The sequence below is a fragment of the Eretmochelys imbricata genome, chromosome 12, assembly GCF_965152235.1.
Source record: "Eretmochelys imbricata isolate rEreImb1 chromosome 12, rEreImb1.hap1, whole genome shotgun sequence".
Lineage (NCBI taxonomy): Eukaryota > Metazoa > Chordata > Testudines > Cheloniidae > Eretmochelys > Eretmochelys imbricata.
Genome location: NC_135583.1, coordinates 35,565,431 through 35,586,832, shown reverse-complemented (window position 1 = coordinate 35,586,832; position 21,402 = coordinate 35,565,431). Strand labels below are relative to the sequence as shown.

At 37.7% G+C, this 21,402-nt stretch overlaps 1 protein-coding gene across 4 annotated transcripts in view; it reads right to left on the bottom strand.

The window, feature by feature from the left end:
• The window catches only part of USP10 (ubiquitin specific peptidase 10), a 74,406-nt gene that overhangs the window by 27,246 nt on the left and 25,758 nt on the right, over window positions 1-21,402 (bottom strand). Inside the window, exons 3-5 of one of the 4 annotated variants that reach the window (XM_077830714.1) lie at window positions 17,549-17,609; window positions 15,647-15,733; window positions 11,953-12,978 (exon numbers count right to left, since the gene is read on the bottom strand). In XM_077830714.1, the coding sequence (XP_077686840.1) occupies window positions 11,953-12,978; window positions 15,647-15,733; window positions 17,549-17,609 (1,174 nt within the window). The remainder of the gene's footprint in view (window positions 1-11,952; window positions 12,979-15,646; window positions 15,734-17,548; window positions 17,610-21,402) is intronic. The other 3 variants (XM_077830715.1, XM_077830716.1, XM_077830717.1) reach the window with 3 other exon arrangements.

Sequence of the window (21,402 nt, the reverse complement as noted above, 5' to 3'; positions counted from 1 at the left end):
TGACAAGACTGCGGTGTGCATAGGTTTTTTTTTAAAAAAAAATATAAATCTTCGTTAGTTGTAATCCCCTGCAACCAATTTTACCGAAAATTTAGCAAACTTCTCTCTTGGTTTGAATGGAACTGAAATTGACAGCTGTTTCAGTTTAGAAGTTTCAGTTTACACAATTTTGTATCCAAAATATCTTTGTGCACCAGCACGGACTGATGTCAACATAATGTATGTTAGTTACTGGCTGTTTCAGAGCAACAAAGGAAGCATAACTCACTGATTTACATAAATACCCATCTGTGTCTCTTGTCCCGTTTTAAAAATGTGGCCAAGATCTTCAAAAGTGCTTACCATCCATCATTAGGGCAACCTTTCCAAAACTGCTCAGCTCCCATTTAGGCTTCAAAATAAGGCGATCAGATTTGCAAAACTGAGAAAAACAGGGGATGAGCAGTTTTGTAAATATAGCCATTTATTTGAGAATCTACATAGGAACCATTAGATGTGGGGCTCGTTTCAAAATCTGATGAGATGTTTAGAACCTGCACAGCACTCCACAACACATTTACAAGATAGGTGAAATGTGGAGCTTAGGGAAATAGTGTACCTTTATAACAAGAATGGATTATTATTACTACTTTTATTACAGTAGCATCTGGGCCCTAATGAGACGGGGCCACACTGTGCTAGGTTCTGCATAAACACAACAAGAGACTGACAGTTGTTTACACTTGAAATGCTGCAGCTGCGACACTGCAGAAGTTCAGAGCAGATGCTACCTAGGCCAATGGGAGAGGTTCTCCCGTTAGCATAGGTAATCTATCTCCACAAGAGGCAGTAGCTAGGTCAAAATTTTTCCATCAACCGAACGCTGTGTACAACAGGAACAATTATATCGCTATGGGTTGCAGATTTTTCACATCCCTGAGTGACATAGCTGAGTCGAACCTAACTTTTTAATGTAGATCAGATTTAACATGTTCACAGCACGCATATCTAAATAGACGAGAGAGACAAAAGGGTGGGAGGAGAAATGAAAGGACGAAGAGGTGAAGTGACTTGCCCAAAATCAGACAACAGGTAAGTGGCAGAACCACAAATAAAATAAATTTTTGTTTGTTTTTCTTACAGTCAGATGTAAACTGAAGAAACAACCAGTAATGCTAGGATCTTTATCATCCTCTATCGTTTATCATCAGTCCATGGGGCCGGATGCGTTGCATCCGAGAGTGCTAAAGGAGTTGGCAGCTGTGATTGCAGAGCCATTGGCCATTATCTTTGAAAACTCATGGTGATCGGGGGAAGTCCCGGACGACTGGAAAAAGGCTAATGTAGTGCCCATCTTTAAAAAAGGGAAGAAGGAGGATCCTGGGAACTACAGGCCAGTCAACCTCATCTCAGTCCCTGGAAAAATCATGGAGCAGGTCCTCAAGGAATCAATCCTGAAGCACTTACATGAGAGGAAAGTGATCAGGAACAGTCAGCATGGATTCACCAAGGGAAGATCATGCCTGACTAATCTAATCGCCTTCTATGATGAGATTACTGGTTCTGTGGATGAAGGGAAAGCAGTGGATGTATTGTTTCTTGACTTTAGCAAAGCTTTTGACACTGTCTCCCACAGTATTCTTGTCAGCAAGTTAAAGAAGTATGGGCTGGATGAATGGACTAGAAGGTGGGTAGAAAGTTGGCTAGATTGTCGGGCTCAATGGGTAGTGATCAATGGCTCCATGTCTAGATGGCAGCCAGTATCAAGCGGAGTGCCCCAAGGGTTGGTCCTGGGGCCGGTTTTGTTCAATATCTTCATAAATGATCTGGAGGATGGTGTGGATTGCACCCTCAGCAAATTTGCGGATGATACTAAACTAGGAAGAGCGTTGATATGGTGGCAGGTAGGGATAGGATACAGAGGGACCTAGACAAATTGGAGGATTGGGCCAAAAGAAATCTGATGAGGTTCAACAAGGATAAATGCAGGGTCCTGCACTTAGGACGGAAGAATCCCATGCACCGCTACAGACTAGGGACCGAATGGCTAGGCAGCAGTTCTGTGGAAAAGGACCTAGGGGTGACAGTGGACGAGAAGTTGGATATGAGTCAACAGTGTGCCCTTGTTGCCAAGAAGGCCAATGGCATTTTGGGATGTATAAGTAGGGGCACTGCCAGCAGATCGAGGGACGTGATTGTTCCCCTCTATTCGACATTGGTGAGGCCTCTTCTGGAGTACTGTGTCCAGTTTTGGGCCCCACGCTACAAGAAGGATGAGGAAAAATTGGAGAGAGTCCAGCGAAAGGCAACAAAAATGATTAGGGGTCTGGAACACATGACTTATGAGGAGAGGCTGAGGGAACTGGGATTAGTTTAGTCTGCAGAAGAGAAGAATGAGAGGGGATTTGATAGCTGCTTTCAACTACCTGAGAGGTGGTTCCAAAGAGGATGGTTCTAGACTATTCTCAGTGGTAGAAGATGACAGAACAAGGAGTAATGGTCTCAAGTTGCAGTGGGGGAGGTTTAGGTTGGATATTAGGAAAAACTTTTTCACTAGGAGAGTGGCGATACACTGGAATGCGTTACCTAGGGAGGTGGTAGAATCTCCTTCCTTAGAAGTTTTTAAGGTCAGGCTTGACAAAGCCCTGGCTGGGATGATTTAATTGGGGATTGGTCCTGCTTTGAGCAAGGGGTTGGACTAGATGATCTCCTGAGGTCCCTTCCAACCCTGATATTCTATGATTCTCTTGTGGCCACAAAGTTGGTTTGGGAAACAATGTTTAGATCTAAAACATCTCCAGGAAATGAGTTTTCAAAAACTTTTAAAAGCATTTTGTTTAATTTCATTTGACCTCACATTGTCATAACTTGTTTCCTGCAGTTATACAGATTCACTTAAAAGCTATTTCAATCAGTCAGCACGAAAAGATATGCACATATAAACAATTAAAAAACACTCTGCTTTAGCCTGATGGAGATGGGGCCAGGGAGAAGTGGGTTTACAAACACTCTCTTCCCCTTTGTTTATGACTAAATAGGTGGGAGATTACTGACAATTTTTATGTTCTAACATAGGGTCATGGCATTAAAAAAATTGAGAACCACTGATCTAGACAAATACTCTCAAACACAAGTGGAATTTATGTTTTAAAAACATGTTGTTTTGAGGATCTTTTTATGATTTCAATCCAATTGCTGGAAAATTTATCAATTCTCCCTAATCAATACCATCCTTTAAATAAGAGGTCAAGTTCAAAGCTTAACATACTAGTAAAAGAGAAGAAATAGACACTTTACAACAGAGTGGATATCCTCTATCCATCCAAAACAAGTTAATAGACCCTACCTAGTTAGAGTTAGCATTCCATTTTTAAATTTTAAAAAACATACTAAATATTGATTTTACAACATCTCCTTATGATTAACTATAACCCTGAGCTGAAGAACATTGAAAGTTTCAATGGCAAATACTATTAAGGTGGACAGGCAAACATTAAGAGTCCTAGCAGGACCGCAATCATGAGCAACCCTAAAATTAAACCAGTGTCTACAAGGTATGGTGTGATAAGAAAACACATTTCAATTTCATATTTCCAAGGCATCCCAATGACATAACTTTGCCATGCTTCATTTCTAGTTCTGAGTCTTGTGTCCCTAGGCTGGCAGTAGCTGTGTCCATGTCAGCCCTTGGAGCAAAATTCATTACTTCACTCAACAAGCGGCATGTTTGAGCTTTATAGAACGTTCTTCTAGAAGGCAGAGGGTTAAAATCACAAAGGTCCTAAAAGATTATGCAATTATTCTTTGGCACTACTACAGCACCTTCTATCTGAGGTACAAATACTTTACAAACTTTAAGTTAGACCTCACAGGTAACTTGTGAGGTTAAGTCCCCATTTAAGAGTTGGTGAAACTGAGGCACAAAAAAGTGACCTGACCAAGGTCACACACGTATCTAGGATAATGTCAGAAACAGAACCCACATTTCCTCATTCCTAGTCCTATGTTTGAACTACAAGATGGGAGGAGGAGGATGTTTTCAGAGCTTCCTGGGGAATTCGGACAAGACAGAAATAAACGTTTGACAGAATGAGTATACAGTTATGGTCCACCTAGGGAGAAGAGAATCAGGACCTGAAATGGAGCATAGCAGAGTTAGGCAAAGGGGATGAATTCAAAACAATAAAATGAAATTCTTTTCATATTTTACACACATTTGTATGTACTTATACAACGCCCCTACAAGCACCTTAATGTATTTCACATCCAAAGTTTTTAAATGTTTTCTGGCACTTACAGCCAATGATCAATATTAGTACTTATCATTTCCCATAAGATCAGAAAACCACAGTGATTACAAGTTTTAATGGGGTATTTAGATTCTCAGTTGAATGGCCAGTATTCACGCAGAAGCTCTCTATATTGCAACAATCACTTTATTACAAGTAAGCCAGCTGTTACTAAAGGCAGTCTCCTTTTGACTGGAGAATGATTTCTACTGTGAACTCTTCCCTTTGAAAACCAGTTATCAAAATCCAAGCTGCTAAAGAAAACGGAGTATAATCATATTGTTATTTTGTTATATTACAAACACCTCCATTATGAAATGTGTCTCTGCTCCCACCTGGTGGAAGAATAGTAGTACAGATTTATTAAAAATCTTCTTGCAGTAATTCTGAACAAAAATGAAATAATTTTTGGATAATTTAAGAATGGGGATTTTAGTCTCACAATGCCTATAAATAAACTATTATAACAGTATTCAAATGATATTCAGTATGCATTAAGCTAGATTTTAATGTAAGTTCACTTATGATACAGCAATATAAGTTATTTGACTTAGCTGTTTTGGTCAAGAAAATAAATCTTGCCAAAAGTAATGGAATGAAAGTTTTGACAGAAAATTAACCTACAAGTCTATGTTCCCACATTTCTTCTGATATCAGGAAAGGTGGTAAGAGGCCAGTCAGAAGATAAAGGCGTCTGTGGAAGAACTGATCCCCAAGGAGCACAATAACCATACCTATTACGTGTTCATTAAGACCATTACCAGCTTCAGACCAACATATTTTGTTGATGTAAGCAACAGAGGTGCTGGAAGTTAAAAGCGACTGGTAAGACAACAACTGGTAATGCCTTTTATCTAGGGCTGTCAAGAGATAGAAAAAATTAATCACGATTAGAATACCATTTATTTAAATATTTTTGGATGCTTTCTACATTTTCAAATATATTGATTTATATTACAACAAAGACTACAAAGTGTACAGTGCTCACTTTATATTTATTTTTGATTGCAAGTATTTGCACTGTAAAAAACAAAAGAAATGGTATTTTTCAATTCATCTAATACAATTACTGTAGTGCAATCTCTTTATCATGAAAGTTGAACTTACAAATGTAGAATTATGTACAAAAAAACTGCATTCAAAAATAAAACAATGTACAATGTTAGAGCTTGCAAGTCCACTCTGTCCTACTTCTTGTCCAGCTAATCACTAAGACAAACAAGTTTGTTTACATTTACAGGAGATAACGCTGCCCTGTTCTTATTTACAATGTCACCAGCAAGTGAGAACAGGCATTTGCATGGCAGTTATAATAACAACAACAATCTACATTTGTAAGTTGCACTTTCATGACAAAGAGTGCTTCTATGAGGTGAACTGAAAAATACTATTTCTTTTAACATTTTTACAGTGCAAATACTTGTAATAAAAAATATTATACACTTTGATTTCAATTACAACAAATAATACAATATATATGAAAATGTAGAAGAACATCCAAAATATTTAATAAAATTCAATTGGTATTCTGTTGTTTAGCTGCGATTAATCGCGATTAATTTTTTTTGAGTTAAATCACGTAAATTAACTGCAAATAATCAACAGCCCTAGTTCTAACTGATACAAAATTGCTTAATAGCTAATTATTCACTATTGCATGATGGACAAGACACTAGGTGGCTCGTGTACACATGCATGGCACAATTTGACTAATATTATATGAACCGAGTTGGTTATACACAACTAAGCCATCACTGCATGCACATATGATGTGGATCCAATCAACACAGAGACTGAACTATCCTCTCTCCTCTCAACATAGTCCCTCCAGATTAGGGTTGATACTGAGAGACGTAAGATCAACACACCAAGTTTCAGTCAGTCATACACTTTATAAGAAGTCTCGTGATTTTAAATTACTTTTAAAATACTATTAAATGATTCCTACTCTCCACTCTATGCAATATCCCCTCAAAAGTAAAAAAGATATGTTTGCCTATTAATTTTGGGGGGGTTATTTAAAAATGTTTGTTCCAGAGACGACGAGAGAGAGTGTGTGTGTGTGTGTGTACGTACGTACTATCATTGATAAAAGGATTTTTAGAAAGTTTTTTTTTTTTAAACAGAACAATGCATTATTTTGATAATAGGTATATAGAATCTAATGTAAATTCCCTATGGTACGATAATTTTAAAGTCAGTCAGATTTTTCGTTAAATTGTACAACGCTGCTACTTGAAATCACTTAAAATGTAACATGCCAAAACGCTAACGGGCCCAATTGGATGAAGTGATAAGCTGATAAATGCTCTTACCTTCCCATAAAGCCAGAACTCACCACCATGCCAGACTGGACCAAAAGCATTAAAGCCTAATACAAATATTAGAATCGAATGATAACCACTAAGCTCAAAGCATTTACTGTGTTAGTTTTAGAATGCTTGCATGACAGATTTAAAGGTATGCTATCAGATCAATTTAGGCCCCAAATTCAGATTTATGTTTTTAAAACATTAGAGACCCTAAAAATCAATAGAAAATTTAATATTTTAACATTAAAAATATTAAATTTTTTAGTGACATTAGGTTTTTAAAAGTTTTTGGTACATATATTTTGATATATTTATTTGTATTAACGAATTACAAAAAGTTAAACATGTGTGTATATGTATGTATATGATAAACACACATATCCCACCACCTATTTGGCTACATTCTATGGTCTGGCTGATCAGGTACATACAGGTGGCTTTGTTTTATTGCAGCTCTATGTAGAGCGGATCCACAGAACAGATGGAGAAACCCCAAGACTGCTCTAACTTACTCCAGCTGCTAACAGCTGAAAATAAGGGAATTTGTTTTTAAAAAATGTTTAACTCAGCTATCCTTTTAAAGTACTCAACACGCAATTTGAAAAAAATCACATCTTAAAGTTAAAAACTCAGTTTCACAAAATATAAATGTTAAATCTCACTATTTTACGACACAATTTTTTTTTATGAACTTTTAACAAAATACATTTTTTCTCTTTTTTAAATAATGAGAGCTTAATGCTCATCTGCTGGTGGTGACCCTAAAGCCACGGTATTTATAAAACCTTTCAAAAACAATTAACTGCAAACCTGAAAATGAACATATATATTTTCCAATGGCCCTTTAACTCAAAGGAATAAAAGGTAAAGTCAAATTGTTCTTCACCATTTTCCTACAGCAATAACCTTCATAATTTTTAAACTTGTTACCCATAGTGCAGTTTATAACATTTTAAAGCTAACAGGGTAAGAAAACTCAAATAATATATAACAAAAGTATACGTGCATCTTGTGATAAAATAAATACAGGAACAACAATTTTGGTATTGAGACAATTGCTGGATGCTTTACATCTAGTCAATGTAATCTAATCACTTAAAAAAATTAAAATTAATTTCAAGGACTATACCTGTTTAAGTCCCCTTTGCCAACTTTGCAGTTTTATAATAATTTTCAAAAAAATACATTTTTCTCTCCTCTTACGTGGATGAAAGATACATATAAGGAGGGGAAAAAATAGTATCTGGCTATACAGAGAAAACAGTGAAAATAACAAAACATGAAGTGCTTTCAAACATAAACTACAGAACAGTTCCTGTAATTTCTTTCACTTATAATATTTTAGGTGTTACAACATTAGAGAAAAAATTAGACTATAGTGTAATTTTAAAGTTGACAGTTTCTCATTAAACAGCCATTTCTGTGCTACTCTGACTGCATCTGATCTCATCTAGTTTAAAAGCAAAGCAGAGCTGGGCTAGGTCAGTACACTGATCATCTTATGTGAGTAGTTCCGCATAAGCAAATAATACTACATGTGTGAATAAGTCAGTAGGATTTGCCCCCGCCCCAAGGCAAAATTACAGAACATAAGTATCTTTAGTGAATGAGCCTACTACTTACAAGCCTCATACAGAACCACTACTGACAGGGGGAAAATAGACTATTTACCTCCACAAGTAGTCCTGCTGGTTTGGGATAGAAAGCCCCAGGTCAATTTCTGGTTAGAGTAGAAAACTCCCAAATACAGATAATCTTTCATTAGAAATTGTCCACACATTAGTTTCCAATTTACTTATAGATTAGTTAATGGCATATCAACAGGATTTTGTGCAAGCATTTTTACATAAGGCATTCTACTTTGCAGATTCATATGACAGCATTTTTGGAAGAGTAAATACCCATGGACTGAGTCTCTTGAAGGACAATTAATTAGGTTCATTTACATATTGTGCAAATTTTTATTCAATTTTACCAGAATGTACATTTTAGCTATGGATATGATGGCACTTCTGGCCAAAGCCCCTATTTTTTTACAATTTATAACTTTATCCACAAAGTATCATTGGGCTGAGGTTTCTTACGCTTTTGCTCAGGCCTGTTCAGTGGCTAAAAGTAAGAGGTGACTTTTTTTTAATTTTATAATGTTTAAAGAAAGCCTCTCCAGATGTGGGGAATGACATTCACACAAATGCAGCTAGGGTTTTTTTTGACTGCGTACTGAAACACACTAAATTTTCTATTCTTTAGGGCTGTCAAGTGATTAAAGAAATTAATCGCGATTAATTGCACAATTAAAAAAATTGATCGTGATTAATTGTGCTCTTAAACAATAGAGTACCATTTATTTTAAATATTTTTGGATGTTCACTACATTTTCAGATATACGAATTTCAATCACAACACACAATACAAAATGTACAGTGCTCACTTTACATTTATTTTTTATTACAAATATTTGCACTGTAAAAAAAATGTATTTTTCAATTCACCTCATAAAGAGATTGCACTGCAGTACTTGTATCATGGAAGTTGAACTTAGAAATGTAGAATTATGTACAAAAAAACTGCATTCAAAAATAACACAATGTAAAACTTTAGAGCCTACAAAGTCCACTCAGTCCTACTTCTTGGTCAGTCAATCGCTCAGACAAACAAGGTTGCTTACAATTTGCAGGAGATAATGTTGCCTGCTTCTTGTTTACAATGTCACCTGAAAGTGAGAACAGGCGTTCGCATAGCACTGTTGTAGCTGGCATTGCAAGACAGTTACATGCCAGATATGCTAAAGATTCATATGTCCCTTCATGCTTCAAGCACCATTCCAGAGGACATGCTTCCATGCTGATGAGCGGTTCCGCTTGATAACGCATATTCATTTTCATCATCATGAGTCAGATGCCACCAGCAGAAGGTTGATTTTCTTTTTTGGTGTTTTGGGTTCTGTAGTTTCCGCACTGGAGTATAGCTCTTTTAAGAATTCTAAAAGCATGCTCCACACCTCGTTCCTCTCAGATTTTGGACGGCACTTCAGATTCTTAAACATTGGGTTGATTACTGTTGCTATTTTTAGAAATCTCACATCTGTACCTTTTTTGCATTTTCTCAAATCTGCTGTGAAAGTGTTTTTAAAACGAACATGTGCTGGGTCATCCTCTGAGACTGCTACAACATGAAATATATGCAGAATGCGAGTAAAACAGGGCAGGAGACATACAATTCTCACCCGGAGGAGTACAGTCACAAGTTTAATTGACGCATAATTTTTTTTTAACAAGCATCAGCAGCATGTCCTCTGGAATGGTGGCCGAAGCCTGGAAGGAGCATACAAATGTTTAGCATATCTGGCATGTAAATACCTTGCAATGCCGGCTACAAAAGTGCCATATGAACGCCTGTTCTCACTTTCAGATGTCACTGTAAATAAGAGGCAGGCAGCAGTACCTCCCATCAATGTAAACAAACTTGTTTGTCTCAGTGATTGGCTGAACAAGAAATAGAACTGAGTGGACTTGTAGGCTCTAAAGTTTTACACTGTTTTGTTTTTGAGTGCAGTTATGTAACCAAAAAAAAATCTGCATTTGTAAATTGCACTTTCACGATACAGAGATTTCACTTAACTACTTGTAGGAGGTGAACTGAAAAATACTATTTCTTTTATCATTTTTACACTGCAAATATTTGTAAACAAAATAATTTAAATTCAACACTGTACACTTTTTCTGAGTTGTAACTGTAATCAATTTGAAACTGTAGAAAACATCCAAAAATATTTAATTAAATGGTATTCTATTATGATTTAGTAGTGTGATTAAAACTGCAATTAATTGCAATAAATTTTTTAACCGTTTGACTGCCCTAAAAAGGATGAAACAAAATCTAAGAATTATGTTAATGAAATGTTATAGCTGATTAACATTAACTGCATTTCTTAACTCTAACATAAGCAATCTGAACACTCTTCCCTTGAATATATGCATTATAACAGGATCACAAACACTGGTCAATAAGACATACTATTTAGCAAATACAGTTCAACAGAAAGCAAACACTTTTTTCTAAACTGCTCCTCCAGTAAGACTGTTAAATTAAACTCTGTGCTGTTAAATTTAAACCATGCCTCGTGTAGCTTTAAATGCTTATATGTAGCATTTATATTACTGTATTTTTGTTTTAGGATCATATGATATTATTGCAATGTTTATTCAAAGGACAGAGTTGAAATAAGAAAAGGAGTACTTGTGGCACCTTAGAGACTAACACATTTATTTGAGCATAAGCTTTCATGAGCTACAGCTCACTTCATCGGATGCATGCAGTGGAAAATACAGTGGGGAGATTTTATGTACACAGAGAACATGAAACAATGGGTGTTATCATACACACTGTAATGAGAGTGATCAGGTAAACTATTACCAGCAGGAGAGAAAAAAACCTTTTGTAGTGATAATCAAGGTGGGCCACTTCCAGCAGTTGACAAGAACGTGTGAGGAACAGTGGGGGGTGGGGTGGGGGGAATAAACATGGGGAAATAGTTTTACTTTGTGTAACGACATATCCACTCCCAGTCTTTATTCAAGCCTAATGTAATGTTGTCCAGTTTGCAAATTAATTCCAATTCGGCAGTCTCCCGTTGGGAGTCTGTTTTTGAAGTTTTTTTGTTGAAGAATTGCGACTTTTAGGTCTGTAATCAAGTGACCAGAGAGACTGAAGTGTTCTCCGACTGGTTTTTGAATGTTATAATTCTTGATGTCTGATTTGCATCCATTTAATTTGCAAACTGGACAACATTACATTAGGCTTGAATAAATACTGGGAGTGGATGTGTCATTACACAAAGTAAAACTATTTCCCCATGTTTTTTCCCCCCTACTGTTCCTCAGATGTTCTTGTCAACTGCTGGAAGTGGCCCACCTTGATTATCACTACAAAAGGCTTTTTTTTTTGCTCTCCTGCTGGTAATAGCTTACCTGATCACTCTCGTTACAATGTGTATGGTAAAACCCATTGTTTCATGTTCTCTGTGTATATAAAATCTCCCCACTGTATTTTCCACTGTATGCATCCGATGAAGTGAGCGATAGCTCACGAAAGCTTATGCGCAAATAAATTTGTTAGTCTCTAAGGTGCCACAAGTACTCCTTTTCTTTTTGAGGATACAGACTAACATGGCTGCTACTGTGAAACCTGAAAGTTGAAATAGTTACCCACTTTATAACTATATTAGTTTTCTGAATTGTGTAATTAAAATCAAACTTAATCTTGCATTAAGGTAAGTGTCTCTTCTCTCTTTCAATACTGTACACTTTTGTTTTAGGCAAAATGTGTTACTCTTCTACCAGAACGTCCACTCTAGTGTCTGTTAACTATACCTGCAATCTTTATGGCTACAGGATCCTCTGAAACTGGAACAGGTCCCTCTTTGACTTCAACCTGTTTTTCAGGGACCAGAGTAGATGTGGCAGGAGGGGTACACTTAGTCTCAACATAGGCCACAGGTGTGGAAGCAGAGGGCTTGGAATTGTGAAAAAGACTAGCCCACGATTTTGCAGGCTGATTAACAGGGACTGATCCTGAAACCGGGGCTGTTGCCTCAGTAGTAGGTGAAACATCCTCGAGTTTAGGTTGGTCTGAGTCAGTGCTTTCCATAGTGTGCAATTCTACCCCATTGGCAGCTGTGCCCTCACCAGAGGATTCAAGTGTTTGTCCATTAGTAACACCAAGATTTTCAGTAGTATCAGTACCATCATAAGGTTCTACAACAGCTGTCCTTAAAGGGCTCTCTCTGCCAGCCTCTGAGGGGATGCAGAATTGTTCAGAATTGGTAACACTGCATATTTCAGGCTGCCCTGCAGTCCTGGTATTGTCTAATACACTAGAAACAGAATCATCAGACACAGCTTCACTAATGAAGTCCACAGAATTTTCAGGGCTGTTACAAGTCCTTGGTGAGACTGATGATGGTATGTCTCCTGTAAGTTCAGTATCTTCTGTGCTTATACTATTCAGTCCTGATGAATTTGCATGGCCATTTACAAGAGCCTCTGCAGGAACAATGCCATCACTGACATCTTCCAAATAACTATAGTATCCAGGTGGTCTTTTTTTCTTCTTTTTACGCTCCCGTTGTCCGAGGCCCCCAGATAAGCTATCACTTTCAGGATTAGAACCGCTATCCAAAGCAAGGGCAGGATCAGTGAACTGGCAGTCTATGGAGTTGTAGTTAGTTTCATTAAGAATGTCATCATGGGTTTTCTGAGTTGATGCACAACCAAGGATAAATTCTGGAGCCTGAGGATTCAGAGTGCTTGAAATACTGTAGTCAGTGTTATTCAGCACAGATGACTCTGTCTCAATAACTTCATTAACACCAAATTCAATTCTCCGATAATCCTCCCCTGGACAAAATAAATTAAAAACGTATGTTAGTAAAGTCCAGTCACAAAGATACAAAATTAGTAACAGACAAGTCTGTTTTCCTGAAACGTAAGTATAAATGACATTCCTCATACAAACAAAAACCATCCTCAATGTCCATTTGTATCTTGAAAAAGGACGTTTTTTAAATATTTTAAAATGAAATGAGGATGAAAAAAGTATCAAAGTTTTCCTGTAACACAGAGTAGGACTTCAGTTTAAGAAAATATGGGCACCAGATCCTGCAAGAAACACAGTTGTACCCTTTCAGCCATATGGAGTCTCAATGACTTCACTGGTAGTCTGCCGGGATCCAACTGCAGGATGAGGAACATAGAGTGTGATGAAAAGAACCATCTTTTTCATACTACCGCACATCTTTAAAGAAGGTCTTATTTTCTATGACAAAAAGAAAAGGAGTACTTGTGGCACCGTAGAGACTAACCAATTTATCCGATGAAGTGAGCTGTAGCTCACGAAACCTTATGCTCAAACAAATTGGTTAGTCTCTATGGTGCCACAAGTACTCCTTTTCTTTTTGCGAATACAGACTAACACGGCTGCTACTCTGAAACCTGTCATTTTCTATAACAGTAACTCTATAAACTGCATTTTTCCAAAGTAAAGTAAAATCTACCTTTGCAACTGATAAGATTTTTTAATTAAGAATATTTAAGACAAATCACAAATGGCAGAATGATATATTACATTCTACTCAACTGGAAATGTTTCAGGTTTTGGAAATCCAAAATTATCAGCAGCTTAATAATAAAAAGATAGGATATTCATTTTATGTGTCACAAGAAATACAACTAATGTGACTGGATCAAAGCCAGACACAACATTACATTTAAAATATAAACTGATCGAAAGTGAGTATATGAACAATGAGAAATAATTTACCTCGATAATTTCATAACTTTCAAGAAATGCTAAGAATTTTTCTCATAACAGACTGAAATATATCGAAATGCTGTCATAGTCATTTTTTTTAAATGTAAAACCGTAACTAAATTCCTGTTTATACATATATCAAAGAACCGTATGTTGCACGTGTATGGAACTTAAGTAACCACCTCATGTATATTTTATCAATAGATTACAAAACTAGTAACACTACATGCCTCAGGCTGCCTTGACATTTAAAGTGTATTAACTGTGACAGAAATTTTCATTAATACCAAACAGGGGTATAATGTACCATACATACTTGTTTATTAGCCCATTTGTTTACAAGCTGACCCCCCAAGATGGATAGGTAAAAAGAGTAAAAACTGTATGACCCTTTCATAAGCCAACCCTATGTTTCAGGGGTTGACAAACTTTGGCTCCCGGCCCATCAGGGTAAGCCGCTGGCGGGTTGGGACATTTTGTTTATCTGGAGCGTCTGCAGGCATGGAGCCCCTCAGTTCCCTGTGGCCGAGGTTCGCTGCTCCCATTGGCTGGGAACGGCGAACTGCGGCCACAGGGAACTGAGGGGCTCCATGCCTGCAGATGCTCCAGGTAAACAAAACGACAATGTATTAGATATTCAATTCAATGATTTAATAGAGTTTAAAATCATCAAATTTTGGTGTAGACTCGTTTATAAGCCGACCCCCGCTCTATGATGCGTCACTTTTTTACCAAAAATATTTGGCTTATGACAGAGTATATAAGGTAATTAAGATTATAAAATTCATGCTGTTTTTTTAATTTTGAATTTTAGTGGTTCCCAGGACAAATTTTCATTAATATTTAATCAGAAAACAATTTTGTGTGATTTTCTATGGTACATATACTACTGCTTCCATGAGCTTGAAAACATTTGTTTTCTGTTTTGCAAAAGGAACAAAAAAAAAGTGTTGCTAAAAAGTGAGTTTCAGATCATCCTTTTCCTACAGGATTCCTGTTCAAACAACACTGGTCACTATTTCAAAATAAATACTTATAATATGGTGCACTAATCTCTACATCTACAGATTCATCTAGTTTACCTATACATTTGCTAACAGGATAACACGATTTTGTGCAATTTATTTGTGCACACGGCATTTCAACATATCCACGTTAATGAGTGTATCAGTGTCATGAACACTTGTTTTTATGCAACAGAGCATAACAAAGTTGATGCCAATCACAATGCTTTTAAGTTTTAGGAATAAATTGTGTATTTTTCTTAATACCTGTTGAAATCTTCCTATCCCTTCCAATCCCTAATTAAAACTTATTAAAATTTGAAACCAATCAAGCATAGGATTTTTCCTAAATTCTTATTAGAAAAAATTGCTTTTGGACTAAGACTTGGTATGCGATTTTATAGTCTGGAGCAAAATTGCACATGCTATTAATCCCACAAACAGGGGATTATTAGCAAAGGAATTTAAGTCTATTACCTATAGCCAAACTGTAGTAAGAAAAAATACTTACTTTATAATAACCGTAAAGTGGATAAAATCAACCAAAAAGGAGTTAAGACTTTTACTCCTTTTTTAAATCAAACCCCTGAAATACCTCTTATTTACAGGAACTGTGAAGGTTGGGTCATAACACTCATTTCCACACTGCCACTAGTTATGACAAAATCTTATTTGTTTTAACATTGTATTTAGTGCCTTTTTAAAGAAAAATATGAAAGAGACCAACTTTCTTTTATGGTTATTTTTGTACCTTCCACTTTGCTTCCAGCCACCTTTGTTTCAATCCATTCCGTGGTGTTTCGAGGATCTATTGTTGCATGGATTGAAATGGATGCACCTGAAGGTATGAAGAATACTGCACATTGACAAGATACCCTTTGAAGATGTTACAATGTATCATGTCAATGCATTATAATGAAAGCTGTGAATGCGTATTAAGAATTAGTATGCACTGTCTATCATGCAGTTTTTTAGCCAAATGCAATTATTCATAATATGCATCAACAGCTCCTCCAGCCATTCACTGTAGATATCATTACACCATAAAAACAGTAACATTTTATACTATGGTTATGTGATCAATGGGTAATCTCAACGTTACTAACAAGACTTTGCCTGAGTAATTTTTTCCATTTTAGTTTCAACTGCTTCTTATGAAGCCATAACTATGATACTATGCAGGCACATTATAGTGCATGTTTGTTAAGTAGGACGCATTTTTGAGGCAAAGTTTGATTTGCCATCATTAACCAATCTCAGGGGAGGGAGGGAGTATTTATGGTCTGGGCAGGATCTGAAAAACGTTTGCAGAAACCAGCGTTCTATATAGCCTGTGCTAAACCATACAAAAAGCCATTTGGGTAATCATCCCTATTTCAAACTTAGGCGTTTAAAGTCAGGCACCTAAATCCATATTTAGGCACCTGGATCTTTTTTTTTTTTTTCCAGATTTCCAAAGGTGCTAAGCACTCACAACTTCCACTGACTTTAGATGGAGTTGTTGCTCAGCACCACTGAAAAGATTAGTTAGGTACCCTGAATCTTTGTTTAGGCATGTATGTTTAGTCACCAAAATTTGAAAATTATGGCCAATGACTTTTATCTTTATGTTTATGTTTTCCCTAATGTTACCTTGTGCGTTTTGTTCTTCTATAAAATTTTAATGGCTATTCCAAATGCCGCGCTAATGACCAGCCAAATTTAAAACAAACATCAAGTATATTTTTAGCTAAAGGAGATCTGGATTCTATTCCCAGTTTTGCCACTAGCTTCCCAAATACCTTCGGACAAGTCTCAACTTCTCTACAATTACGTTAACTCAGCTCTAAAAAGAGAATACTTATCTACTTTGTAAAAGTATTATGCAGACTATTATAAAGAACTGAAATCCTCAGATGGAAGGTGCTATGTAAATATGAAATATTATCTCATTATGAAACCAGGCAGGGGTTTGTTTTTTTTCCTTTTTAAGGTGTGGAGAAAAGGTGTGCATGTGGGGAGAAAATAGTGATCATTACTGCTTTAAATCAGAGCTCAGTAATACATTTTTACATTGCGAGTCATACTTTCTCTCTCTCTCTCTCTCTCTCGCTCTCCAAAAAAGGATTTTCCAGAAAAACAGCTGAGCCACATAGAAACAGAATGTCATGCTGAACACTAAGCAGAACACTGCTCTCAGAGTCATCTTCAGGCTGCAACTGCCAAAGAATACTCTGTGTTGAGACTTTTACAGAGGGGGCAGTAAAAGTCCACAGACGGTTAAGTGTTATCCAAGCTATTTATTTTAGTCACTCCTTGATTAAGAACTCCATACTAAGCAATTGCCCTAAGCAATTTTTTCAACTGAATTCTAAAAGCTTCCACAAGAAGTTTTTAACGGAATTGTTACAGCACAAACTGCCACAGTGAAGTAGCGAGCATACTTACTACAGTTAGCTACAGAAAAACGTTAAAACAACATTCTCAAACATTCTTGTCGATTTCAACGGGCTAGCAAGTGTTGAAAAAGCAGCCTGACAGATACATGCGCATACACATGCTAATCAACCTGAACTGGACTAATTTAAAGACAATCTGTACTGTATCAGGACACTACGGGGAGAGCCCAACAACCTGAAGAAAAAATTAAGAAAAAAAAGGAATGATTTATTACCATCATGACGCTCACCTGTGGACTTAATACCACAAGGAACTGTTTCATTGTATGGAGGAAGCTGCAAAGAAAAGAAAATAAGATTTAATGACAGGCAAAACAGCTCTTTAAAAACAACATTTTATGTTAATTTAATTAAAAATACCTTGATCATTTAAAAATAACTTTATATCCAATTGTCCAAAACGCGGTCTTGAACTTATATTTCTATATATATACACTCAGCCCGACATTGTAGTTTGACACTCTACAGAGACTAATTGACTATAATCAGAGATAAGAGATAAAGACTACAATCACCTCGAGTTACAAACTCTAGAACAGGGGTGGGCAAACTTTTTGGCCCAAGAGCCGCATCTGGGAATAGAAATTGTATGGCGGGCCATGAATGCTCACAAAATTGGGATTGGGGACTGGGGGGTGCGGGCTCCGGCTGGGGGTGCGAGCTCTGGGGTGGGGATGGGAATGAGGAGTTTGGGGTGCAGGAGGGTGCTCCGGGCTGGAACCGAGGGATTCAGAGGGCAGGAGGGGGATTAGGGCTGGGTCAGGGGGTTGGGGTGTGGGAAGGAGTGCAGGCTCTGGCTGGGGTGTGGGCTGTGGCTGGGGATAAGAGGTTTGGGGTGCAGGAAAATGCTCTAGGCTGGGATCAAGGAGTTTGGAGGGCAGAGGAGGATCAGCGCTGCGGCAAGGAGTTGGGCTGGGGGGTAGGGGGGAGGCTCAGGGGTGCAGGCTCGGGATAGCGCTTACCTCAAGCGGCTCCCAGAAGCAGCGGCATGCCCTTCTCCAGCTCCTATATGGAGGCGCAGCCAAGCAGTCTGCATGCTGCCCTGTCCGCAGGCATCGCCCTCACAGCTCCCATTGGCCACGGTTCCTGGCCAATGAAAGCTGCGGGGCAGTGCTTGGGGCTGGGGTAGCATGCAGAGCAGAGCCCCCTAGCTGTCCCTACATATAGGGGCTGGAGGAGGCCCATGTCGCTGCTTCTGAGAGCTGCGTGGAGCAACCCCCGACCCTGCTCCCCGGTTGGAGTGCCAGAGTGGGGCAAGCCCCAGACCCAGAATCTGGCCCATGGGCCGTAGTTTGCCCACCCCTGCTCTAGAATCATAAGCTGTCCTCCAGTTCACTTCAGGATTCTCCGAGGCTAGCAAAAACATACCAAGAATTAAAGGATGGAAGGACAGAGAGATTAAATAGCTTGCTAAAGTTCACAACAAAAGCCTGTGGCAGAGTCATAACAGGCCTTTTGACTCCATGCCCTCTGTTTTATCCACAAGTAGTATTGCCTTTGAAGAGTTTTAAACCCTCTGCTTAAAAATACAGCAAAATTTAAAGCAGCTATTCTTGATCATCTTATCCTGTTCATGATAGCAAAATGAAGACTATTAGCTTTGCACTACCCGTTTAAATAGTGCCACCATAGTACATGGTCACTATCTGGATGGAGAATCAAGCACTTTGGTATAAAATGCAGGATCCATTACCTGGAGCTAGTGAACTAATGTAACTCTTTCACTACTTACATGAAAAAAAAAAAAGAGTATATTGCCTATATACTGGTTCGCCTCAAGTATGCTGAAATTAAAGGATAAATAAATTCCATGATAATTATTTCACATGAAAAAGTAAAATATCCTGGAGCTTTGCACCTATAGTACATTCCATGAGGTGTTAAATTTCACACTGCTCTTTAGCTTCTTCCACAAAGCTTGCCTGGTGGTCTGTAGACACATAATGTGTTACTGCACAGGGCACTCAACTGAGTTGCAAACGTATAGGCATACATTTATCTTGAAACTCGCTCTGCTTCAAGAAATCTTAGGATTTTCTACAGCACCCATAATCGTATTATACATGTGCTTTCAAGCTAAGATCTGCATAGCAAGTTCCTTGGTGGAGCCTCATGAAGTCTTCCACTCTTCTCTTTTTCTGGTTATAGGAGGCTCTGGGTGGAGATATATACCTTAAAAATAATTTTGATTATACTGGGAAAGCTTTCTTGACCAGAAAGCTTTTGCTATGTACTCTGAGGGTGGCCAACTTTAGACCCCTCTGGAAGTTCATTCCACAGCTGAATATCTTAATCTGCTCTCATATATTCTGCCCTGGGCATTATACACTGCCTTGTTCCATGGAAGAACAGCTGTCTTGAAGGCTCATGAAAGGAGATTTGGTTGATAACATACAGGGTCTCGCTTTGAAGGTCAGGGTCATTGGTCTTGATTTGGCAATGGAAGCAGACTGGGAATCAGTGACAGCTCACTGAGAAGGAAAGTAGAAACTCTGCATCACTTTCATCTTTGGCCCCTGATACAGCAATCCAGTTTGGAGATAATGAAAGGATCACGATGGCCAGATCTTTTTTCTGGGAAGAAGGGCTGAAATTTATAGCAAGCTGAAAGTGGAAGGCATTTTCCATAATGATGCTCCCTTGTTCATCTAGACTTAGTGAGGAACGAACAGGATCATGTGGTTTTACACCACTCTGATAAATGGGTCCAGACACCTTTAATGGGAGATGTACTGCTGGGTGTCCTCAGTGCGCTACCAGCAGCACTGCCATGAAATCTTACCTCTCCCTGTGGTCTCAAACAGATATTGAAGAAGAGGGAGGACAGAATAGATCACTGGAGGACGAAGCTTCTGAAGCATCTTCTAGTTCTGGGAGGAACTTGCTGAAACTTAAGGAATTTGTGCCAGAAAGAAGAAAGAGATAAGTGGGTGGAATCCCGAAGGAGCCATTGAGATGTTGGGGGAGTAAGGAAGAAAGAAAAACTCAACTGTCAGAAACTGACCCTGAAATTGATAAAATAAAAGAATTACTAAGTAAAGTAATCTGTGTCACGGAATCTATGGGTGATGGCTCATCTTTGAACATTTAGCCTCAGCAATATCTAAATGGTAGCAGGGAAAATAAATCCTTGTTTAGGTAAAAAAAATTTGTAAAAGTCTATTTTACTAGAAAACTTTCTTTGGTGATGGGCTAGCTGGGATAATGTAAAAAAAAAAATTCTTTTTGTAGGACTGGGGAATCTATTTTTTGCTGCGTGGATTTTCATTTAATTATTTGTACACATGGTTCCCTGAATCCTCCCTGTGAAGGTTCAAACTGCTCGGCTGCAAAAGCAAAGCAAATCTGAACTATTCAAACAAGCAGATATATGTCTTCTTTTATTTGAACCAGTGTTTGTTGTGTAGATTGGCTGTCTCATGCTTCCCAGCCTCTCCCCATGTTCTCTCCCCTCTGAATAAAAGCAATCAAAGCCTTCAAGTTTGCCACTGAAAACACAGGACAAGCTGCTATGCAGATAACTGGTACCATTGTCCTAGATGCTAATAGATCACAAACCATTTCTCCATTGAATCTGATCCTTTCTATTCTCTTTAAACAATAATTATTTTTATTTTAAAAAATAAAATACTTTCTTGTATACCATAATGTAAAATTATTTTAGGTACAGTAACAGAATAAAAGTATTGAGAAGACATCTGTATTCCTAATAATCTATTCATATTTTAGACATTTTTTAACTATATAAACATCATCCCTTCTTGGATGGAAGCGAGAATGAATGGGTGGAGAAAGGGGAAGATAAAGAGAGTAAAGTAGAAAACAGAATGTAGCTTAACAAAAGAGAAAAAAATATACGCACTCTTTCTAGATCTTTGAGTAACTACAGGGCTTGGTGACAGAACAAAGACAAATGGACAAAGCTTGACAGATGTTCAAATTCTATTCCGCAGTCAAATACAAGAGTAAACAATGTCTCACTCACATTAAAAATATTAAATTCAAGTCAAAATATCTGATGTAGTTACTCTTTCAAGGCAATACCCATGTTGTTCAAGCTATTATGAAG